Source organism: Saimiri boliviensis, chromosome 14 (genome assembly GCF_048565385.1).
Source record: "Saimiri boliviensis isolate mSaiBol1 chromosome 14, mSaiBol1.pri, whole genome shotgun sequence".
Taxonomy (NCBI): domain Eukaryota; kingdom Metazoa; phylum Chordata; class Mammalia; order Primates; family Cebidae; genus Saimiri; species Saimiri boliviensis.
In genome coordinates, this window is record NC_133462.1 from 75,215,712 (window position 1) to 75,241,609 (window position 25,898).

The 25,898-nt window shown below is 41.4% G+C and overlaps 1 protein-coding gene and 1 pseudogene across 12 annotated transcripts in view; both read left to right on the forward strand.

Moving 5' to 3' along the window:
- The window catches only part of CNIH3 (cornichon family AMPA receptor auxiliary protein 3), a 291,872-nt gene that overhangs the window by 111,833 nt on the left and 154,141 nt on the right, over nucleotides 1-25,898 (forward strand). The window contains exon 6 of one of the 12 annotated variants that reach the window (XM_039464193.2): nucleotides 25,691-25,772. The exons of the other annotated variants lie outside the window; for them this stretch is intronic. Within the exon in view, the coding sequence (XP_039320127.2) occupies nucleotides 25,691-25,772 (82 nt within the window). The remainder of the gene's footprint in view (nucleotides 1-25,690; nucleotides 25,773-25,898) is intronic. 12 annotated transcript variants of the gene reach the window in all.
- Nucleotides 14,815-21,051, forward strand: LOC141581084 (aldo-keto reductase family 1 member B1 pseudogene; annotated as a pseudogene).

Here is a 25,898-nt window from a genome sequence, read left to right on the forward strand (position 1 = left end):
TGTACTGAACATATACAGACATTTTTTTCTTGTCATTATTCCCTAAACAATATAGTATAATAACAACTATGTTTGTTGTTTTGAGTCAGGGTCTTGTTCTGTCACCCAGACTGAAGTGCAGTGGCATGAACATGACTTAGTGAAACCTTGACTTCCAGGTTTAAGTAATTGTCCCACCTCAGCCTCCTGAGTAGGTGGAACTACAGTTGCATGCCACCATACCCAGATTTTTATTTATTTATTTATTTATTTATTTATTTATTTATTTATTTAGAGATGGGGCCTCACTATGTTGTCCAAGCTGGTCTTGAACTCCTGGGCTCAAGTGATTCTCCTGCCTCAACCTCCCAAAGTGCTGGGATTACTGGCATGAGTCGCTGTGCTTGGTCCAATGTAGCAACTATTTACATAGCATGTACATTGTATTAGGTATTATAAATAATCTAGAGATGATTTAAAGTATATGGGAGGATGTGAATAGGGTGTATGTGAATATACAGCACAATTTTATTTGTATCAGGGACTTGAGCATCCATGGGTTTTGGTATTTGCAGGGGATGATAGGGGAGGTGGTGGCATCCTGGAATCAATCCCCTGTGGATACTGCAGGGTGATTGTATTAGTGCAGTTAGTTCTCTCAACCTTTTGAAGTGGGTTCATTAATCTCCATCCTCCACACATAAGGAAAATGAGGCTCAAAAATGTCGAGCCACTTGTGCCAGGACACACAGCTAAGTGTAGAGTGAGGATTTGAACTGGGGCAGTCAGACTTCAGCTCCTGTGCTATCACAGCAGGTGTTGCCTGTAAATGCAATGAAGATTCAGTGAGGACCATTCACATCTCAGGCATTGTGTGAAAAACTTGGATTCACTGATGGCTGTAATGGCCCTTCTTCCCTTGTTCAGGATGACACTGTTTAAAGATTATAGGAACTCATCCTTTAAGAGGCCCCCACCCTGCACAATTTAAACAAAATGCTGTTATTAAATGTAACTTTTTCTTCTATAAGTATTTTGGAAGACTTTTCACAAATAATAATTTTGCCTTTGAAATGATCAGGCTGTGAACAACTTCTCTAATTTTCAATTCCTGCGATTTCTCACTCACACTTGGAATTCTTGTGAAGTTAGGAAGCCTAACCTACAGATTGTTTTCAAATGTAATGAAATATTTATGAATATTAATTTAACAAATGAGGTTGACATGTTACTTTTGGTAGAGATTTAATGAAAAGTTATTGATTATGAATTAGCAATGTTCCTTTCAGAGTTTTGAGCTAATCCTTTTTTTTTTTCTCAGTCTCAAACCTTTCCCTTGCCCTTGACTGACTTGCAGGTCCCACAGTGTGACTGTGGGACCTAATGAGTGAGATGGCCATGCTTCCGGCAGTCCTCCATCGTTCCTTGTTTCCTACAGCTGACCCTGAGTAGGCAGAATATTGACTCCCCACCAGGTGAATGGTTGTAAAGACCTTCCTGTGCAGCCAACTTTACTCACTGCCTGCTGGGGTCTGTTATAGGGGGAGCTGAGTGAAGACTTATGACAAAGGGTTGTACATTACAGCTGGCATGGTGTATCGATGTCCAAAAGTGCTCTCATTTGGTTGTTTCAATTCATTGTCTGCAGGCATGGGAAATCTAGTTTGCTTCCTAGGATAATAGAGAACTTGTCATACCTATAGCTTGGTTTTCCTGTCCTTTTTTTTTTTAATTATTATCAGTTGGTCTTGCTTAGTGATGCTGTCTGTCTTATTTCACATATGGTCTACCAGGTAATCAGAATAAGATAGTTAAGAATTGGCTTAGATTCTCATCCTGTCTGTGGTACTTACTATATGGCCTTAGGCAAACCACTTAACCTCTCTAACCCTCCATTTCTAGTTTGTAAAATAATTATAATAATAGTATCTGCTTCATAGATTCTATTCCAAACTGGCTGGCTTTGTGTTCTTTGGAGCTGGCAGCTGTTTAAACCTTACTTTCTTTTATAGATTCCCTCAAACACTTTTGCTGGACCCTCTAGGCCAGCAATTGCCAACCTTTTCTGTACCAGGGACTAATTTCATGGAAGACAATGTTTCCACGTATGGGCAGGGTGTATGGTTTCAGAATGAAACTGTTCCACTTCAGCTCATCAGGCATTAGATTCTTATAAGGAATGTACAACCCAGATCCCTCACATGTGCAGTTCACGAAAGGGTTGATGCTTCTGTGAGAATCTAATGCTGCCACTGATCTGACAGGAGGCGGAGCTCAAGTGGTAGTGCTTGTTCACTCACTGCTCACCCCCTGCTGTGTGGCCTGGTTCCTAACAGGCCACGGAGAGGTACCAGTTGGTGGCCCGTGGGTTGGGGACCCTTGCTCTGGGCAGCAGCTCCCTGGTATGGAATTGCTCTCTAGATCTTGTGTTCCAAAGACAGCCCTCCCCTCTGCTGTTTCACTTTCTCAGGTGTGAGCCTGAGGAACTCCTGGACTACAAGGAGCACATCTCAGGCTATCTGAGCAGCCTTGGTGCAGGCTTGAAGAGAGAAGAAAGCACTCTCCAGTCTCCCCTCCTCCCCTCTTTTTTATTTTTGAGACAGGGTCTCACTCTGTCACCCAGCCTGGAGTGTAGTGGTACAGTCACAGCTCACTGCAGCCTTCACCTCTCAGGCTCAAGCAATCCTCTCACCTTAGCTTCTTGAGTAGCCAGGGCCACAGGCATGCATCACCATGCCTGGTTAATTATTTTTATTTATTTATTTATTTTCTTAGAAACAGGGTGTTGCTATGTTGCTCACACTGGTCTCAGACTCCTGGGATCAAGCAGTCTTCCCACCTCAGCCTCCCAAAGTGCTAGGAATATAGATGTGAGCCACTACACCCAGTCCACTCTCCCTTCTTTGAAGGAGTCTCACAACAGTGCTTTCTTCAAAGAAAACCCACTCACAAAATCCTCTCTCTGTCTTTACTCTCTTGAGGTGGAATTGAGGGTTCAAGAGTTCTCAGCCAGTTCTTAACTGTCTACTTTGAGGATTCCTTCAGTGGGATATGGTCATACCCACTTTGGAATCTGGTGCCTTTCACATCTTAGCGCTTCTACCCTGGCACATACATACAATCCTATTCAGTCCTTATCACAGTCATCTGTAGAAAGTGCTATGTCATTATCCCCATTTTACAGATAAAGAAAAAAACTTAGAAAAGTTAAGTGACTTGTTCATGGTCTCACTGCTAAGAGAAAGAGTTAGATGAGAACCCAATTTAGTGACTTCAAGCAACCATTTGAACTGCTCAGAAACATATGGGTCCACCATTTGGGCTGGGCTCAGCTGGAAAGTTCTTCTGCCAGTCTTGCCTGGAGTCACTCATGTGGCTGTAGTCATCTGATGGCTAGATTGGGGTTGATGATATAAGATGGCCCCACTCACATGCCTGATAACTGGTGCTGGCTACCAGCTGGAACCCTTTCTTCATGTGTTCTATCTTCAAGGAGGCCAGGCTCAGCTTCCCCACATGGTGGTCTTAGGGTTCCAAGAGGACTAGAGCAACATTTGCAAATGTCTTGAGGTCTAGGCTTAGAAGTACCAAAGTGTTATTTTCACAATGTTCTATTGGTCAAAGCAAGTCCCAGGCCTGCTCAGATTCAAGGGGTGGTGAACAATGGCATACCAAGCAGGGAAATGATTGGTAATGGGAGAACAACTCCTGGGTGCTGTTAGTTAGAGGGTGCATTTTTCTATAGAGAATTGTAAAGCAATAAGAAAACTAACTAAAAGCTGGTTGCTTCTTGTTTTTTTTTTTTTTTTTTTTTTTTTTGAGACAGAGTTTCGCTCTTGTTACCCAGGCTGGAGTGCAATGGCACGATCTCGGCTCACCGCAACCTCCGCCTCCTGGGTTCAGGCAATTCTCCTGCCTCAGCCTCCTGAGTAGCTGGGATTACAGGCACGCGCCGCCATGCCCAGCTAATTTTTTGTATTTTTAGTAGAGACGGGGTTTCACCATGTTGACCAGGATGGTCTCGATCTCTCGACCTCGTGATCCACCCGCCTCAGCCTCCCAAAGTGCTGGGATTACAGGCTTGAACCACCGCGCCCGGCCGCTTCTTGTTTTAATATCACGTTGTGCTAGCAATTCTAAGCCATGCAATAAAATTCTCTTCCCCACTGGATCAAACTGCTCCCACCACTCCTCCTCCTTAGTCAGTCCTTAGTGGGGAAAAAGACCCCACCCCTTGATAGGAGTGGTGATAAAGTCACATTACAAAGGGGCACATGCACTGGGCTGGGAAGAAGTATTGCAGCCTACTTTGTAAGCAGTCACAAGGCGGAGATGTGGGGAGAGGGACTGTGAAATGAGGACACCATTTCCTACTTCACATTTTCATTTAGACCCAATGCTGCAATGTCTGAAAGACGCCAGTATCATTTTCAGCTTTTTAAAGTTAGTCAATTATATTGCTGTGAACTAGTAAAATTATTAATAAATGTTAACATTTGCATGTCATTTTAATTAAGAAATAAATGACTTTGAGTGAAAAAGTGCCTGCCGGCTTACCCATTAATTATCAGAGTACTTAAAAGCACCCTTTGCAAGCTGGAACCTAAAGTACGTTGATAAAATTAGTCCTCAATCATCTTTTGCCAACATGAGTCTTAGTGTTTCATCTTTCCTTGCAATTCAAACTGCCAGCAGGTGAAGGTAAGGGAACCTGTACCTGCTAGGAGGAGGCAGAGTCAGTTCTACTCTTTCTATACAGTTTGGGTTCTAGGCAGACAATTTTACTTCAGAGGATGTTTGTATTAATAATACCTTCTGTTTCCCACTTATTTGGTTTTAAAAAATTATGAATATGCTTTATCATGTGATGAAATTAACTTATTTGTGATTGGTATTCTATGTTTTGCTGGGGTTGTCACTTATTCTCTGTTAGACCAAGCTTTTAGGTCTTGCTGTGTCACCCAGGCTGGAGTGCAGTGGCCCAATTATAGCTCATTATAACCTCGTACTTATGAGCTCAAGGGATTCTCCTGCCTTAGCCTTCCAAGTAGTTAGAACTACAGGCACGTGCCACCATGGCTGGCTAGTTTTTTATTTTAAAAAATTTTGTAGAGATGGGGTCACACTATGTTGTCCAGGCTGATCTCAAACTCCTGACCTCAAGCAATACTCCCACCTTGGTCTCCCAATGTGCTGGTATTATAGGCGTGAGCCACTGCATCTGTAATTTTTTTTTTTTTAAAGAATTCCTTTTACAGAACATTAAGAAATATAACACAATTAAGATAAATGTATAAAATATGTTAGTAAGGTATTTTGAATTATTATAAAGCAAACACTTGGGTCAAAAATAGTCTATTGCCAGGATTCCAGTAGACCCTGAATACCCCTTCCCAATTACATAATTTCCCTCTCCCTAAAGGTAACCACTATCCTGGCCTTCATGGTTATCATGTCCTTGCATTCTTTCCAATAGTTTTGCCACCTAAGTATGAATCCCTAAATACGATATTTTAGTTTCACCTATTTTTGAACTTTATATATTTATAACCTTATATAATCATAAAGTATGTGTCACTCAGCATTGTATTTGTGAAATTTATCTACATTGTTGGGTGTAGTTTTGATGCATTAATTTTCACTATGGTATGCCATGAAATGAATATGACCACAGTTTTACTGTTGAACATTTGCTTCATATTAATAATAGTGAGTAATGCGGCTATGAACATTCTTGAGCATGGCTTTTCATGTGTATATCCTATGTTATATAAAACCACTTCTAGGCACTTCCAAACCGAGGAGTGGAATTTTTGGGTCACAGGGTGAGCAATATCATAGTAGATTTTGCAAACAGTTTTCCAAAGTGGTGGAATCATTTTACACTCTCTTCAGAAGCACATAGGAACTTATTTTGCTCCTCATTCTTTTCAGCACTTTGTGTTATCTTTTAATCACGACTCTCCAACCCCTGGTACCAGTCTGTGGCCTGTTAGGAACCGGACCCCACAGCAGGAGGCAAGCAGTGGGTAAGCAATCTTCATCTGCATTTAGAGCTGCTCCCCATTGCTTGCATTAAGGCCTGAGCTCTGCCTCATAGCAGATGAGTGGTGGCATTAGATTCTTATAGGAGCATGAACCCTATTGTGAACTGTGTATGTGAGGGATCTAGGTTATGTGCTCCTTTTAAGAATCTAAGCCAGGGACAGTGGCTCACACTTGTAGTCCCAGCACTTTGGGAGGCCCAGGTGGGCTGATCACCTGAGGTTGGGAGTTAAAGACTAGCCTGACCAACACGGAGAAACCCCGTCTCTACTAAAAATACAAAATTAGCTGGGAATGGTGGCTCATGCCTGTAATCTCAGCTACTCAGGAGGCTGAGGCAGGAGAATCACTTGAACCTAGGAGGTGGAGGTTGCAGTGAACTGAGATCGTGCCATTGCACTCCAGCCTGGGCAACAGGAATGAAACTCAATCTCAAGAAAAAAAAGAAAAAAAGAATCTAATGCCTGATGATCTGTCACTATCTCCCATCACCCCCATATGGGACCAACTAGTTGCAGGAAAACAAGCTCAGGGCTCTCACAGATCTACGTTATGGTGACTTGTATAATTCTTTCATCATATATTACAATGTAATAATAACAAAATAAAGTGCACATACATGTAATGCACTTGAATCATCCTGAAGCCTTTCCCTCGAATGCCTGATCCTGGGTCTGTGGAAAAACTGTGTTTCATGGAATGGGTCCCTGGTTCCAAAAAGTTTAGAGACTGTTGTTTTCAATGTTAACCATTCAGGTATGTGTTGAGTGTATCTCAATGTGGTTTCAATTTGCATTTCCCTTGTGATTAATGATATTCAGCACCTATGTGTGTTTACTGGCCATTTGCATGGCCTCTTTTGTAGAACACCAGTTTGAATTTCTTACCCTTTGTTCTACTGGATTCTCTGTTATTTCATTTTGGATTAACATTTACCAGTTTTTACGAGAGTCTGGTTATGAGCCTTTTCTTGGTTATATGTATTAAAACGACACTCTCACACTCTTGTTTGTCTTTCCACCCTTCTGCTTATCAAAACAGAAGCTCTTAATTTTGGCAAATAAAAATTCTTAACTTTAATGCGTTCTAATGCATCTCTCTTTTCCTTTATGGTTTACAGGCTTCCTTTCTCGGTCATGAATTCTCCTATATGTAGTTTTCTAAAAGCTTTACTGTTTTATACTTCAATCTACAATCTACCAGGAGCTGATTTTTGTGAGTGGTGTGAGGGAGTCAAGTCTCAGTTTTTGCCTTTATCTATCTACTTCACTTAGTACTTAAGAAGCTATCTTTTTCTCATTACTCTGATCTTTATGCTGGGGCCACTTTCCCTGAGCTGCCCCTGTCCCTCAATGACATGTCGAAGGTACTGAAGCTGGGCCAGTTCTGCTTGATGTGGGCTCTTCTAATGGGAACCTATGCTTGGATGCCACCCATCAGCCAAACCAGACTTTCTTGGAACTGCAGATTGGTCTGAGGCTCTTCCTACTGGTCTTCTTTCCCTCCCGTCATGGTGTCAGACGGGTGTGGTCTGAAGGCTCCCCCTGCCTGAGCACGTTCTCTCCCGCTCTATCCGCCCCTAGTATCTCCCCCAACAAATATCTTGCATGTCTTGCTCATCTCGACATCTGCTAATTGGAGGACCTGAATTGACATAGAGTGAGTAGATCCTAGAAGAAGAGAGTCATGCTTCAGTGTCAACAGGCCAAAGGGCTGGGCTAAGTTCAGGGCAGAAGAGAATGGATATGGAGAATGGATTGAAGGACTTTCTCAAAGGAGAGTGCATGGAAACTTGTGCCCGACAATGTAGAAGGCAAGGGAGGGAGTGGAGTTGAAGACAATTCCAACATTGAAACTCAGTCACCATGTCACTGAAAATGAACTCATTTCAGGGAACAATTATGATACTATTTCTACACTAATTAAGGGATTTTTGTGGAAACAATTTAATAATAATGTTGTTACTTTTGTATTGGGCTTCAACAGTTTATTAGATGAATTTGTACATCATCTCATTTACTCTTTAACAGGACTTTGGAATACAAGGGAAAAGGGAAATACTTAAAGGAGGTCCCGTTTGACTCTCCCTTCCTGGGATCTTCACTGCTAACCCTTCCACCCCAGACTCTTTTTCACTTCTGTTTCCAAGGGATGAAATCACTAAAATCACTCAGATTAGGCCATCTGCAGTCAAGATAAAAGGTCAGGGTGATGTTAGCCTGTGGTGAGATGGTGTGTGGTGAAAGAGATGTTAGGCCGTGTGGAGGCTGCAAAATGGGGGTTTAGGGGAGAAAACGTAAATCAATAGGATATACATTGATTTGGCTGGGGACAGCTTATTTTATAATACCTAGGGATGGTGACTGATACAGTTTGGATATTTGTTCCTCCAAATCTCATGTTGAAATTTGATCCCCAGTGTTAGCGATGGGGCCTAATGGGAGGTGTTTGGGTCATGGGAACAGATCCCTCGAGAATGGCTTGATGCCCTCTCCATCATAATGAGTGAGTGCTCACTCTACTAGTTCACATGAGAGTGGTTGTTCAAAAGAGCATGACATTCCTTTCCTCCCCTCACTGTCTCTTTTGCCCTCCCTCACCATGTGACACACTGCTCTCCTTTCTCTTCCACTGCAACTGAAAGCTTCTTGAGGTCCTCGCCAGGAGCAGATGCTGGCACCATGCTTCTTGTATGGACTGCAGAACCATGAGCCAAATAAACCTCTTCTGTTTATAAATTACCCAGTCTCAGGTACTCCTTTGTAGCAACACAAAATGAACTAATATAGTCACCCCACAGGGGGGTGAAGTGTTGATTTTTGGGGGGTCATGCATAAATTATATCACTGTCAGAGAAGGGGAGAGAAGGACAATAGAAAGCAGAACCATGTAGAGAAGGAATGATCATTACGGGTAGGTTGGCAGAAGAAGGACAATACTAAATTGGAAATATTTTAGATGGGGTGTGTGTGTGTGTGTGTGTGTGTGTGTGTGTGTATTCTAGCCTCAGGGAGAGTAAGAAAAGAGAATTTGGTGGTGGGAAGAGAAGAGTGAAAGAGATGTTGGAATCAGAAAGATTCTAAAGAACTTCAGGGTACTTAAGATTGGTGGCCATTAACTTAGGTTCCGTCAGCTAGCCAGTATTAAGCATCTCCTGTGGCTGCTGTTCACTACCGATGGGACAGATGTTGTGTCTTAGGGAAGGGAGCCAGACTTGGAAGCTCCTTCTATTCTAGGATTGGACAGACAGGTATTTATTTAAAAGAACCAGATGGTTCAAAAGAGTTTCTAATTTTATACTGTCGGGCATCAGGTTTCAAACTAAATTTGGGCTCTGCCTTCCAGCTTTCCTGTTGGCCCTGGATTGAGAATAGCCTCCTGTTTTACCAGCCATCTGGTCCCTCCAGATCTCTGCTGCTGAGTGACATCTCCAAATTTCTCCCCACAGAGAGGACAGAATCTTAAACAAATCTATAGGGCAAATATACATGTTTCTAATAGGTGAGATCCTAGAGAGGAATAGGTCCCCGTGTTGAAAGGACCCATGTGATGTGAGTCGCACTTGTGTTTGATTTGATAAGTGGCTTCTTGAGCAGTCACATGTTGAGGTGTGCTCTATACTGGATAGTCCATGTCTGTGCTTCTAGATCTTTGATTTTCTAGGATTTCCTTTTCTAAATAAGCAGGCTCTTATGCTAATAATTCATCACTTAGTATCAATAACTGTTCATCAATGCCTGCTGTATGCTAGATATTGGTGGCACGTATACCTCTGGTCTTCTAAAATGACAAAAAATAGAGAATGATTTAACCCTAACCGTGACATTTATCTTTTTAGAACAATAATCCATTATTTTAAGCAGGACCGTCTCTGGACAGAAGAGGCTAAGGCCATCCCCAGGGCTTGCTTTGTCTGCAGTGCAAGGCAAGTCGCAGTATGAAGTCTCTTTGCTTCCTATTCTCAACCCCTCCCACTGGCAACCCAGCATTTTCATCAGGTCAAAGTGAATGACAAGGGCTAACTTGAAGAGGATGAGAAGTCACACCATGCATCCATGTGACCAGGAGGGCTGACTAGACATGGATGGAGGTGTTACCACTTGATTTGGTGAAGTCTGGGGTTTGCAGACTTTGGACACATGTGTGAGCCTCAGGCCCTTCCTTCTAAGCAGCAGATGGCAGAGCACCTCAATGCACTCTGCCGGCTGCCTGGTCCATGTGCCTGGGCGGGATTGTCCTGCTCTGCCTTCCAGAAGGATGGCTTTGTCTGCCAGAAAGAATAATCATAACTGAAACAAATGTGTAATGATACCTGGATAGATACAGCTTGGTTGGCTCCTGACAGGTCTCTGGCTAGGAGAGCCTGAGCAGCCACAGTGGGAAGGTGGATGCTGTAGGACCAGACAGATGGTGGGCAGCTGTCATCTACTGCATCCTGGTCCCCTTCAGTCTTACATTACAAATGACCCTAAGGCTATGTGTGAACAGATTTGAAAATTTTAAAAGTTCAGTTGATTACATTTATCACAGGTTTTCTCAGTAACAGGCAAGCAATAAAACTGGTCAGCATTCCCCCTAATAGATTTTGCAATGCTTGGGGTCTCCTCTTAATGTATAATGGAGGAGTTGCTAGGAGTAGCAGATTTGAGCATATGTCTCTGTCTAATAGGTTTTTTTCTTGCAAAAAGTCTTATAGTTATGGTTTAAATTCTCATTGCCCAACTGTATACTCTGAGTCATTGTCCTGTCACAGCCATATTTCTGGCTGGCATTGTATCTGCACCCAGGAGTGTGATTGCAAGAACACAAGGCACTGTGGAAAAGATAGATGAGATTTGTGAGTCAGGAGTTCTGCTCCTAAGGTCTGAGGCTGTTCATTTCCTGAGTTTGTCCAGTGGGCCTTAAGCCATGGAAAGCATAATACTTAGGGATGGTGAACTCGGCACCACCCTGCTTGCATTCTTCGCTCCAGGCCTTCTGATCTAGTTGTCCTTCTCTGTACCCCATGCTTGCTCCCTGAGCCCCGACACCTACTGTTCTCTAGGTTGGGGCTTTCTCTTGCTTCATCCTCGCCTCCCTCAGCCCACTATGCACTCGGTCAGGCCAACTGGTCTTACTCTGCAGTGGAGTCTGAGGTTTGCTGTTGCTTCCTGTGGGGAGGCTTTTCTGAGCCCCCAAGCCTGGTGCTGTGTGCTCCTGTGGCAGCCCCTGCTTCTTTTGTACACCATGTATTCCCAGTTTCCTTCTGACTTTTCCCTACAAGCTACATTCTCCATGAGGTAGGGAATTATGTGTTTATTTTTCCAGCACAGAGCCTGGTGCACAGTGGGTGCTCAGCGGTTGAGTGGACGAATGGACCTTCTCAGTGTCCCTTTGCTTCCCTCACACTGAGAAGATCTGGTCAGCTCGTTTCCCTTTCTCCTCTCCCTTGTTTCTTGCTGACTCTTCTGGAGCACCAGTGAAAACATAGTCCTTGTCTGGTCTTCTGTTTTTTTTTTTTCCCCTCCCCATTGCTTTAATTAACTTAGAAATTCATTGGACACTTAAACAAAAGATGGAATTTGATTGTCTATAGTATACCTGGATGCCACTTCTCTGAAGTCTGCTGGAATGAAGTAATAATACTTTGTATGTTTTGTTTGTTTTCCGGCTGCCTCCTGGTTATAAAGCAAAGCAAAAGAGAAGACCAACGCCAGAGCCTTTGTTACTAAAATGTCAGCATTACTTCCAACTCTCTTTGGTTTGGGGCTCTTTTGTGTCACAGATGTTTTCTAATTGATCTGGAGATTTACAGCATTTTGGCCAGAAGATACCCCAAGAGCAGGCAGTGAGCAGATCACTGTCTTTCTCCTGGTCTGCCTTTTGTATTAGGTTGGTGCAAAAGCCGCTGCATTTTTGCCATTAAAATTATCTTTGCACCAACCTAAATATAACATGTGATGATGCAGAGCACCCAAACGAGAGAGTGTGTGACTGCAGGCATTCACCGTGCCTCCATGTTTATTTCTTCCAGCTTAGGGGTGTGGCTTCTCGCGTCATAGTTTCACAAAAGGATTATTTCCTAGTCAAAAAGAGAATCATACAGGTAGAAATCAAGGCGGGAGAAAGGATGAAACAACTGTAGGTGTACAAATGACCCCAGTGAGATGTTGTAAGATTGAGAACCAGGCGTAGGGGAGCCTTGTTAGTCTCTGACTTACAGACCTTGAATCTGATCCTGAGGCATTCTTCCATCTAAGAGCAATTATTGGAGTTGAAAGAAAACCACTTAGTTTTACTCAAATTTGTTTTAAAATATTTATAATGAGGGTAGGCGCAGTGGCTCACGCCTATAATCCCAGCACTTTGGGAGGCTGAGGAGGGCAGATCACGAGGTCGGGAGATTGAGATCATCCTGGCCAACATGGTGAAACCCTGTCTTTACTAAAAATACAAAAATTAGCTGGGCATGGTGGTATGTGCCCGTAAGCCCAGCTACTCGGGAGGCTGAGGCAGGAGAATCACTTCAACCTGGGAGGCAGAGGTTGCAGTGAGCCAAGATCACGCCACTGCACTCCAGCCTGGCAACAGAGCAAGACTTTGTCTTAAAAAAAAATATATATATATATATATATATATATATATATATATATATATATATGCATATGTACACACACACACACACACACACACATATTCATAATGAAACAAGAATTAGAAGAAGAATGAGCGCCTAATACCTGCCAGCTACTAAGTCATCCCCTACTGAGGAGGACATTTATTTAGTCATCATCTCATTTAATTGTTTTGATTAGTTATTGAAAATATTCATAAAATATATCTGATGTGTAAAGAATCACAATATTGGCCAGGCATGGTGGTTTCTGCCTGTAATCCTAGAACTTCTGAAGGCCAAGGCAGGAGGATGGCTTGTAATCAGAAGTTCAGTACCAGCCTGTGCAACATAGTGAAACCCATCTCTACAAAAAATAAATAAATTAGCCAGGCATGGTGCCTGCCTGTTGTCCCAGCTACTTAGGAGACTGAAGTGGGAGGATTGCTTGAATCCAGGGGCCTGAGGCTGCAGTGAACTGTTACCACATCACTGCATTCCAGCCTGGGTGACAGAGCAAGACCCTATCTCTAAAAAAATAAAAAGAAATACAAAAGAGTGAACACCTTTTGTGTTCAATGCTGGATAAAGGTGTCCAGCATTACCTTTGGATGCCCTGTGGAATCTGTTTTCTTCCCTTCTCGGATGTAGCCATTCTCCTGAATTTTGTGTTTATTGTTCACTTTCTTTCTAAAATACCTTTTTACTTTTTGCTCTATTCCAAAATGACATGTTGTTTAGTTTTGAATGTTACTGGACTTTATACAAATGGAATCATACTGTATGAATTTTCTGCAACTTGTGTTTTTCACTCAGATATTTGAACTTGAGTTTCATTTGTGTAGTTGTGTGTCACTGTAATTCCTATTATAGGAATTACATAGTGCTAGAGTGTATAAATACACCACAGTGTGGCTTATTAATTCATATGTGGATGAATGTTTGGATTGTTTCTATTTTTAAAACACGATACAGACAAGACTTTTTTGATCATTCTTGTTTGAGTCCCTTTGTGCACATGTACAGGAGTTCTAGGGTATAATCCTGCATGTGGACCTGCTGGGTCACAGGGCACATGCATCTTCATTCCTGCTAGGTTTTTGTAATTATTTATCAAGTGGTTGTACCAATTTACACTTTCACCAGCAGTGTAATTGTTCTGGTTTTTCCGTCATAGCCAACACCTGATTCTGTCAGACTTTAAATTTTTGCCAGTCTGGTAGTTATGAAATAGCATCTTATTGTGGTTTGTTCTTTTTTTTTTTTTTTGAGACAGAGTCTTGCTCTGTCGCCAGGTGCCAGGCTGGAGTGCAGTGGTGTGATCTCGGCTCACTGTAACCTCCGCCTCCCTGGTTCAAGTGATTCTCTTGCCTCAGCTTCCTGAGTAGCTGGGATTACAGGCACCCACCATCATGCCCAGCAAATTTTTGTAGTTTTAGTAGAGATGGGGTTTCACCATGTTGGCTGGCCTGGTCTCAAACTCCCAACCTCAGGTGATCTGCCTACCTCATTCTCCCAAAGTGTTAGGATTACAGTCGTGAGCCACTGTGCCTGGCCAAGCATATTTTCATATGAATATGGATACTTATGTTCTTCTACTCTAAAGAGATAGTTCAAGCCTTGCCAATCTTAATGATTTTTTAAATAATTCCAATTTCTATTTTAGATTCAAGGGGTACATGTGCAGGTTTATTACATGGTTATATTATATGATGCTGTGGTTTTGGGTACATTCGTTCCTGTCACCCGTGTAGTGAGCATAGTACCCAATGGCTTTTCAATCCTTCCCTCCCCGTCCCACCTCCAATGGTCCCCAGTGTCTATTGTTGCCACCTTTGTGTTCACATGTACCCAGTGTTTGGCTCCCACTTAAAGGGGGGACATGTGGCATTTGGTTTTCTGTTCCTGCATTAATTTGCTTAGGGTAATGGCCTCCAGCTATATCCATGATGCCACAAAGGACATGATTTGGTTCTTTGTTATGGCTACATCTATCTTTTTTCTATTAAGATGTCTTTTTCTTATAGATTCATATGACTTCTTTATATATTTTAGATACTCAGCTGTATGTTGCAACAAATAAGTTCTCTATTTTTAATTGATCTTTAAAATTCTCTAATAGTTTCTTTTGTTGAACATGTGTTCTAATTTTAGATTAGCCAAAGTTATCAAACATTCTCTTCATATAAATTATTTATACAACTTTGTATGCAATCTTTCTTACTGAATGTTATAATCACATTCCCTATATTATCTTCTACAAGTTTTATCATTTTACCTTTCACATTGAGGCCTACAGTCTATGTGGAATTGATGTTTGTGTTCAGTAGGATAGGTCCAATAGATATACGATCATATTTCTTTTTTTTTCCTTTCCTGTGTGAACACTCAGTACTCTCAGCACCATGAATTTCCACATTGTGAGCTATGGCAGCTTTGTCATAAATGTACATATACATATGGGTCTGTTTCTGGAACCTATTCTATTTCATTATTCAATATACCTCTGTGCCTCCACTAACTTAATTACTAGAGCTTTTTAATAATTCTCGATACTTGATAGGGCAAGGCCTCTTGTCTTACTCTCCTTTGAGTGTGTCTTGGCTATTCTTGGTCCCTTGCAATTCTCTATAAACTTTGGGTTAACCCATCAAATTCCCCAAAAACCCCTTGTTGTGTTTTCTTCTCATTGCGTTTTGAGGTCTCTCTTTTGAGCCTGGCCCTAATGCAAGGTTGTCACTCTCTAGGAGAGCCCTGTGAAGAGTGGAGCTAGGATCAGGTGTGTCAGCCAGGTGAGACATGGAGGAGGTGGCACAGCAAAACACATGAAATAACAGAAGCAGTTTTTTAAATTACTTAAAGATTGCAGAGAGAAGGAGACATCATAAAACTAGTGGGGGCCAGGCCCAGTGGGTCATGCCTGTAATCCCAGCATTTTGGGAGGCTGAGGTAGACAGATCACAGGAGTTCAAGTCCAGCTTGGCCAACATGGTAAAACCCCATCTCTACTAAAAATACAAAAAAATTAGCCAGGCGTGGTGATGGGTGCCTGTAATTCCAGCTACTCAGAAGGCTGAGGCATGAGAATCGCTTGAACCCAGGAGGTGGAGGTTGCAGTGAGGCAAGATGGCACCACTGCACTCTAGTCTGGGCGACAGAGCAAGACTCTATCTCAGAAACAAACAAACAAAAAAATTCTAGCAGGTCCAGCAGGAAGAGGGGAGCTGAATGGGGCCTGAAGGGGCAACCAGAGGGTGGAAAGCCAAAGAGAGAGAGAGAGAGAGAGAGAGAGAGAGAGAGAGAGAGAGGAAGGGACCTGGGGGCCAAAGCCTTTTTTAGTGTCCAGGGCATTGCCAATGCAGGTTTTCCACAGGGAGTTCTAACTGGTAGGTTTAGAGTAAGCAGGCACGAGTTCCATGCTGTGACTGAGAGGTAGTCACTGCAGCATATCTGAACAGTCAGTGCAAGATGTGGCGGGCACTGGGGCAAGTCAAGTAGGTTGTGGTTGTCTTATAGGGAGGTGGTCACCAGGAGGTGGTTGTATAAGGCAGATACCTGGATCAACCACACTGCAGAACTAGGAGTCAGGTGGAGAACTGGAAATTGTGTTAAAGGCAATTAAACTCTACTTCTGGTATGAGGAAGTCCAACTTATACTAAAATGGATGCCAAGGCAACATGAAGTTATAAGAATTCACAGCCCAGCGTGGTGGCTTATGCCTGTAATCTGAGAATTTTGGGAGGCTGAGGCTGGCAGATCACCTGAACTCAGGAGTTTGAGACCAGCCTCGTCAGCATGGTGAAACTCTGTCTCTGCTAAAAGTACAAAAATTAGCTGGGCAAGGTGGCACATGCCTGTAGTCCCAGCTACTTGAGAGGTGGAGGGATGAGAAACGCTTAAACCTGGGAGGCAGAGTTTGCAGTGAGCTGAGATCATGCTACTGCACTTCAGCCTGGATGACAGAGTCAAACTCTATCTCAAAAAAAAAAAAAAAAAAAAAAAAAAGGAATTCACCACACCCCTGATCTAATGGAATCTTAATAGCAATCCTATTAGAGGCTTATTGGAGATTGATACCTTGATGAATTTTAGGATAGGTTTTTTGTTTTGTTTTGTCTTTTTTTTTTTTTTATTTAATATTTCTCCCCCAAAAATGCTGTTGGAATTTTAATGGCAATTGTATTGAAGCTATAGATTACTTTGAGTAGTCTTGTCATCTTAACAATGTTAAGTCTGCCAATCTATGAACAAAGGATGCCTTTTCATTTATTTATATCTTCCAGCATTGTTTTATAGTTTTCAGTGTACAAGTCTTTTGCTTCCTTGTTTAAGTGTATTTCTAAGTTGGTTTTGTTGTTGTTGTTGAGACTGGGTCTTACTCTGTTGTCTAGACTGGAGTGCAGTGGTGCAATTATAGCTTACTGCAGCCTCAACCTCCCTGGCTCAAGTAATATTCCCACCTCAGCCTCCCAGGTGTGCACCACCACGCCTGACTAATTTTTTAAAATACATTTTTAAATAGAGACGAGGTTTTGCTGTGTTGCCCAGGCTGGCCTTGAACTCCTGGGCTCAAGCAATTTACCTGCCTAGGCTTCTCAAAGTGGTGGGATTACAGGCATAAGCCACTGCACCCAGCTGTTTATTTTTTTTTTAATTGTCTTCCTGATGCCTTTGTAAATACATTGTTTTCTTAATTTCCTTTTTGGAATGTGTGTTGTATGTGTATAGAATTACAACTTATTTTTGTGTTTGATGTTGTATCCTAGAACTTTGCTGTATTAATTCATTCTCTTTCTCTCTGTCTGTGTATGTATGCATATAAACTTTAGGGTTTTTTACAAATGAGATCAGGTCCTCTGTGGTTACAGGAATAATTTTACTTCTTCTTTTCAAGTTTGAATGCCTTTTATTTCTTTTTCTTGTCTGATTGTTCTGGCTAGAACTTCTAATACTATGTTGAATAGAAGTGACAAAAGTGGTCTTTAGTCTCCCTTGATTTGGAGGGAAAAGCTTTCAGATTTTCATTTCTGAGAATGATGTTAATTGTGGTTTTTTTCATATTTGAGGTATAGCATATTGAGGAAGTTCCCTTATATTCCTATTTTATTGAATATTTTTATCATGATAGGGTGTTGAGTTTTGTCAAATACTTTTTCCACATCAACTGAGATGATCATGTATTTTTTTTCTCCTTCATTCCACTAATGTGTTGTAGTACATTGACTGATTTTTTTATGCAGAACCCTACTTGCATTCTGGGAATAAATACCACTTCATCAAAGTATTTAATACTTTTAATATGCTTCTGAATTTGGTTTGCTAGTATTTTGTCAAGATTTTTGTATCACTATTCATAAGAGATATTTGTAGGTTACTTTTCTTGTGAGGTCTTTGGCTTTGGTGTCTGGATGATGGTAACCTCATAGAATGAGTTAGGAAATGTCCCTTCTTTGATACTGTTTGCAGAGTTTGAGAAGAATTTGTGTTAATTCTTTTTAAATATTTGGTACAATTCATTGTGGCTTCTCTTTGTTAGAGGATTTTTGATTATTGATTCAATCCACTCACTAGTTATAGGTCTAGTAAGATTTACCATTTCTTTTTAAGTCAGTTTTGGTAGATTATGTGTTTTTAGTAATTGTCCATTTTATCTAGGTTGTTCAATGTGTTGACATACAATTGTTCATAATACTATCTCGTACTCTTCTTTATTTCTGTAGTATCAGTAGTAATGTTCTCAGCATTGCTTCGTATTTTAATAATTTGAGTCTTCTCTCTTGATTTTTTTAGTGAATCTCATCCAAGAAATCTTAATTTTGTTGATATTTTCAAAGAACCAACTTTTGGTTTTGTTGATTTTCTCTATTATTTTTCTATTCTCTATTTTTGTTATTTTCACTCAGTCTTCCTTTTCTCTTAGTTACTACTTCAGGAAGAGAGTTTGTAGGCAGTGGGGGCTTAAAACACAAGCTGCAAGTTACAACCCTTTTTTTGGAGATGCTGAAAAATGGGTCTGACTGGACATAGAGGAAAAGCCAAGATCAGCCCCTGCCTTTGCTGTGGAATTCTAAGCTGGAATTTAGGCAGTGTGCTGCTGGGAGATCTTCGTAAGGCTGGAAGTTATTGACACTTAGCTTATCAATAAGAGATAGTCCAAGAAAAGTCCTCTTCTAAGGCAGAATAAGGAAAACTAGAATGAGATTAAGTGGAACTAGGTAATAATAGGTCAGCAAATTAATCCAAAGTCAGGAATTCAGCAGGGCTTTTTATGTGAAAATATAATACCCCATATCAGAACTCAAGTATGAGAAGCTAATTCTTGGGGGGCTATTTGCCTTTTTTCCTTTGTTTCCTTTGTGCAGGGAGTAGTCTCCCTACCCTTTCACAGTGTGTGATAAAAAGGTAGGAAATGTGTGATAAAAAGGTAAAGCAGAGGTAGCTGTACATGAGGTCTTATTGACCAGGAGGTAATTCACCTGTATGTAGATACTTTGTAATTCCTTACATTTTTAATTTTGTAAATATTTCCCTTTTTCACATGTTCCTTTTTTTAAAAAAAGTATTATATATTTGTAGAGATAGGGTCTGACAGTATTGCCCAGCCTGGTCTTGAACTCCTGGGCTTAAGGATCCTCTCACCTTGGCCTCCTGAGGTGTTGAGATTACACGAGTCCATTTTTTGTATGTTCTAATTAGAAAATAGTTTATTTTTGACATTTTAATAGTATGTTTATATATAAAATGCATGTAGACTAAACTATATGCTATTTCAGTCTCTCTACCTATCCATAGTTGGGAAAAACCAGGTAGGTCACTGTGTCCATAATAAAAGGATCCACTGCTTCAAGTCAGGTACCTACTAGAAAACAAGCAACGTCCACCCACTGGCTTTGCAAATCCAAATCTATTAAGTGGTTCCACTGTCACAGTAAGTATTTCACTATTAGATCAGGCATTCTTAAAGAGATAACTATTTTAACATTGTTAAGTTACTTAACAATGTTAAAATAGAATCACTGAGGCACACGGTTCTGGGCAGGGGTCTGGAGAGCACAGCAGCCACGCCAGCCACCTTGTGCTCAACAGTGGTGCCAAGATGCCCATCCTGGGGCTGGGTACCTGGAAGTCCCCTCTGGGCCAGGTAACTGAGGCCATGAAGGTGGCCATTGATGTCAGGTACTGCCATATCAACTGTGCCCATGTGTACCAGAATGAGAATGGCCATTCAGGAGAAGCTCAGGGAGCAGCTGGTGAAGCGTGAGGAGCTCTTCATTGTCAGCAAGCTGTGGTGAATATACCATGAGAAGGGCCTGGTGAAAGGAGCCTGCCAGAAGACTCTCAGTGACCTGATCCTGGACTACCTGGACCTCTACCTTATTCACTGGTTGACCAGCTTCAATCCTAGGAAGGAATTTTTCCGATTGGATGAGTCGGGCAACGTAGTTCCCAGTAATACTAATATTCTTGACACGTAGGCAGCCATGGAAGAACTGGTGAATGAAGGGCTGATGAAAGCTATTGGCATCTCCAACTTCAACCAGCTCCATGTTGAGAAGATCTTAAACAAACCTGACTTAATGTATAAATCAGCGGTTAACCAGATTGAGTGCTGCGCGTACTTCACTCAGGAGAAGCTAATCCAGTATTGCCAGTCTAACAGCATAATGATGACCGCCTACAGCTCCCTCAGCTCTCCCAGCAGGCCCTGGCCAAGCCTGAGGAACTTCCCTCCTGGAGGATCTCAGGATCAAGGCAATCGCAGCCAAGCACGATAAAACTACAGCCTAGGTTCTGATCTGGTTCCCCATGCAGAGGAACTTGGTGGTGATCCCCAAGTCTGTGACATCAGAATGCATTGCTGAGAACTTTAAGGTCTTGGAGTTTGAACTGAGCAGGTAGGATATGACCACCTGACTTAGCTACAACAGAAACTGGAGGGTCTGTGCCTTGGTGAGCTGTGCCTCCCACAAGGATTACCCCTTCAATGAAGAGTTTTGAAGCTGTTGATGTCTGCTCATCCCCAAGTGACCTATACCATGTTTCCTCCCTCATTTTTTTTTCTTGCAAAGGTAGTGTAGCCTGTGTCACTCTGCAGTGGGATAGCAACCTGCAGAGTGGCCGCGAGGGCGTGTCTAGATTGATGTTGGATCTGACGAGCCCTGTCAGTAGAGTAGAAGTCTCTTCTAGTTTGCTTTACGCTTCTTTTTGTCCCACGGAGGAAAGTACAACCTGAATACCCTTCTTTGGTCTTTCTGACCAAAGAGAAGCAAAATCTACCAGGTCAAAATAGTGCCACGAACAGCTGAGTTTTGACTGCTTAGAAATGTAATCCTTTCAGCAAGACTTCTGTTTGCCTTAAATAAAAAATGCTTTTGTGGAAAAAAAAAAGTCACTGAGGAAAAATTATGAAAATCTATAAATGTAGCAAAGTAGAATAGCCTTTTTTTTTTTTTTTTTTTTTTTTTTTTTTTTTTTTTTTTTTTTTTGAGACAGAGTTTCGCTCTTGTTACCCAGGCTGGAGTGCAATGGCGCGATCTCGGCTCACCGCAACCTCTGCCTCCTGGGTTCAGGCAATTCTCCTGCCTCAGCCGCCTGAGTAGCTGGGATTACAGGCATGCCCGATGATGCCCAGCTAATTTTTTGTATTTTTAGTAGAGACGGGGTTTCACCATGTTGACCAGGATGGTTTCGATCTCTTGACCTTGTGATCCACCCGCCTTGGCCTCCCAAAGTGCTGGGATTACAGGCTTGAGCCACCGCGCCCGGCTTAGAATAGCCTTTGTACTAGTTTAAATCATGTCTCTATCACCAACTGGGCAACTTTGAGTAGCATATATATCTTCAGTGTTTTCCTCAAGGCATGTTTGGGTGCAACAATTAGATACCTATTCAAGCTAGTACATATAAAAGGGAACTTTATTAAAAAATACGTATCTTACAGCATCCAAAGAGCAGATTAACAACTGTATCCATTCTTGGAAACATTTATGGGAAACTGGGGCTTAGGTAGGTTGAGAGAGGAAATCCATACATGTTCTGAGCACTGCTTAGGAACAAATCAATTATGTGTTTTGTACCTACATGAATCTACTATTTTTCTAATGTATGTAAATGCTACTCTGAGTAAGGAGGTTCAAATATATTTTAAAGTGTGGTTTTTATCATATTCTTTCTTAGCCAAGAGACAGTCAGTATACATGGGGGTATCCATAAACTTTCTTTTTACTTTAAAAATAGTTTCTTTAAAAAACAAAGTCATATATGTACATAGTTTAAAGAGTCAAATAGTACAGGTGAAGAGCTTGATGGGCATTCCCCTTTCATTCCCAACTTTGCCCTCCCATTTCCTGCCCTTCGGAAGTACTTATAATTTTTTTTTGGAATTTACTTCCATATCTCTAAATAATATGCTTGTCTTGCTCTGTCTTGAGTTTTTTTGGTAGTAGGAATAATCTACATATTTCCCACTAAGGAATAGAGGGATTCAGTTTTCTTTATACACTTCCCTTTCACATGTGGTTAGCTAACATTCAGTGTTTGCATTCTTATGACCTATGTAAATGCTATTCACCACTGAGCCATGTAGTATACAATGACTACTAATTTCTTTCTTGTAAAACCTTTTGTTTTTTCTGAAGGTAATATTTGCCTTTTCTAGAGCCCACATGGAGAAAGCAAGAGTAAGTAAGCAAGCAAGCAAACAAACAAGCAAACCCCACAAAATCCAAAAACAAATCTAGAGGGATCACATTACTTAACTTCAAACTATACTACAAAGCTATTGTTACTGAAACAACTTAGTACTGGTATAAAAATGGGCATGTAGACCAATGTGGAACAGAACAGAGAACCCAGAAATAAAGGCAAATGCTTACAGCCAACTGATCTTCAACAAAGCAAACAAAAACATAAAGTGGGACAAAGGACACCCTATTCAACAAATGGTGCTGGGAAAATTGATAAGCCACATGTAGAAGAATGAAACTGGGTCCCCATCTCTTACCTTTTACAAAAATCATCTCAAGGTGGATAAAGACTTAAATCTAATACAAATCAGCAAGAAAAAACAAAAACAAATAATCCCATCAAAAAGTGGGCAAAGGACATGAATAAACAATTCTCAAAAAAAAAAAAAAAAAAAAACCCAAAAAACAAATGGCCAACATGAGAAAATGCTCAGCATCTCCAATTATCATGGAAATGGAAATGAAAACCACAATGCAACACCACCTTACTCCTGCAAGAATTGCCATGATAAAAAAAATCAACAGATATTGGCATGGATGTGGTGAAAAGGGAACACTTTTACACTGCTGGTGGGAGTGTAAACAAGTACAACCACTGTGGAAAACAGTGTGGAGATTTTTTAAAGAACTAAAAATATTAGAGAACTATTGTTTGGTCCAGATCCTACTACTGGATATCTACCCAGAGGAAAATAAGTCATTATGTGAAACAGACACTTGCACATGCAGGTTTTCTCCTTCCTCCTCCTTCTCCTTCTCCTTCTCCTTCTCCTTCTCCTTCTCCTTCTCTTTATCCCTCTCCCTCTCCTTCTCCTTCTCCCCCTCCCTTTACCCCTCCCCCTCCTCCTCTCCTTCCCCCCTCTCCTCCTCCTCTTCTTTCTTCTTTCTTCCGTCTTCCGTCTTCCGTTCTCCTTCTCCTTCTCCTTCTCCTCCTCCTCCCCCTCCTCCTTCTCCTTCTCCTCCTCCTCCTCCTTCTTCTCCTCCTCCTTCTCTCTTCTTCTTCTTTTTCTTTTTCTTCTTCTTCCTCTTGACAAGAGTCTCACTCTGTCACCCAGGCTGGAGTGCAGTGGTGCAATCTTGCCTCACTGCAACCTCCACCTCCTGAGTTCAAGCAATTTTCCCACCTCAGCCTCCCAAGTAGCTGAGACCAGGTGCATGCCCCACACCTGGCTATTTTTTTTTTTTGTATTGTTGAAGAGACAGGGTTTCATTGCATTGCCCAGGCTGGTCACAAACTCCTGAGCTCAGGCAGTCCACCTGCCTTGGCCTCCCAAAGTGCTGGGATTACAGATGTGAGCCACTGCTCCAGGTACACATGCAGGGTTATAGCAGCATAATTCTCAATTGTAAAAACATGGAAGCAGCCTAAATGCCCATCAACCAACAAATGGATAAAGAAAATGTGGTATATACATATACCATGAAATACTACTTAGCAATAAAGAGGAATGAAATAATGGCATTCAAAGCAACCTGGGTGGAGTTGGAGACCATTGTTCTAAGTGAAGTAACTCAGAAATGGAAAAATAAACAACCTGTGTTCTCACTTACAAACAGGAGCTTGCAGAAAAGAGTAGGAAGGAGGTGAAGGATGAAAGATATCATATTGGGTACAGTGTACGCTGCTCAGATGATGGGTGCACCAAAATCTCAGAAATCACCACTAAAGAACTTTTCCATGCACCAAATACTACCTCTTCCCCCAAAACTATTGAAATACAAATTTAAAATAAAAACAATAACAACAAAAAGCTATTCCAATTGGTAAATTAAAAAATTTGCCTTTTCTGTTTGGTGGTTAGCTTTCTTTGTACTTACTACTAATTCATTTCCCTAACTTGCTTCCGAAATATGAATCTGCTCTCAGTACTTTAACACATTAGATATTTCCAACAATTTCATCTTCTTAATGATTCCAGAACCTCCTGACTTGCTCTAGGCTGGGCTAGTTATGCTCTATATGCCTACTGCATAGCTGCCATCTTAAGGATTTCCTTTACCATTATCCTAGAAATTCCCTTTGCCTCCCTTGTTTTTGATCTCCTGTGACCCGTATCCATTGTCTTTCTCTTTCTTGGTTGAGTCTCTCATTTTGGTGACTGGTACTATTATTTGGTGGAGATACTAGTACCTAGTATCTCCCTGATAAAGGTTGCATGAGAAGTGTTTTGAGATGTTGCATATCTAAAAAGGTTTTTATTCTGCCTACACATTTACAGTTTGACTGTATAAAATTCTGGATTAGAAAACACTTTCTCTGCCTCATTATCTTCTAGTTTCCAGTGTTGCTGCTAAGAAATTTAATGTCTTTCTGATTCTTTATGCTTTTGTTGAAACTCCCTTCTCCCTCTTCTCTTTCCGAAAGCTTGTAGGATTTTCTCTTTAGTTGTCTAAAGTTTCACAGAGTATTTTTGTATTTTCATCTGTTGTGCTGAGAGTTCAGAGGGCCCTTTTAATCTGGAAGCTCATGTCTTCCATCCCAGGATATTTCAATTATTTTTTTGTCAATTTCTTCTTTTTCATGTAGAGTGTAGAGAACAACTCTATTGAAATTTTTTGTTCAGATGTTGGACCTCCTGAACTATTGCTGCTTTTGTTTTCTTATTTTTTTTCCCTCTATTTTCCATGTCTGCTTTTGGCTGTATTTCTGAGTGTTTTCTTCCATTTTAACTTCTGGCACTTGGGATATTAATCTTGTTATCTTTTTTAATTTTTAAGAATGCTATTTTTGAGGTTACTTTTTTTTTTTCTTTTCATAAGCTCTGTTTCCTCCAAGTTGCTGTTTTCTGCTTATTTATTTTGGCCCCTGTCTTTCATTGTAAAGGTTTTCCTCAAATGCCCCAATGAGTCTAAGCCCTTTGTATATGAGTGGTGTCTCCAGAGAGCCCATTGGAAATTCTGAGCATGTTGGGGTGGGACTTGTCAAATAATGGGCTTTACTAGGCTGGTCTGGGTGAAGAACTTTGGCAATCTCTTTATTGTCGGTATCTCTAGGTCATTTGTATTGGGATCTGATTCCGCAGGGAAGGCTACTCCAGTGTTCTATATAGTGGGTAAAAGTGTAGCTGACAATGTCTAGGAGCTGAGTGTACTAGGGTTTGGATATTTGACCCCTACAAACCTCATGCTGAAATGTGATCCCCAGTGCTGGAGGTGGAGTCTACTGGGAGATGTTTGGGTCTGAGGGTGGATCCCTCATGAATGGATTGGTGTTGTCCTCATGGTAATGAGTGAGTTCTTGCTCTGTTAGTGCCTGAGAGAGCTGGTTGTTAAAAAGAGCCTGGCACCTTTCTCCCCTCTTCTTCCTTCTTCTCTGGCTCTGTGCAGACCAGTTCCTGTTTGCCATTTGCCATGATTGGAAGCAGCTTGAGACTCTCACCAGATGCCCAGTTCTCCAGTCAGCAGAATTGTGAGTCAAATAAACCTTTTTTTTTTTCTTTTTTACCCAGTCTAGTCTCCTCTTGTCCCATACCATGAGGTAATTTACACTGTCAGGGGGAGGGAGGCCCCTGGTGGAGACGTGAGGCCTTCTGTC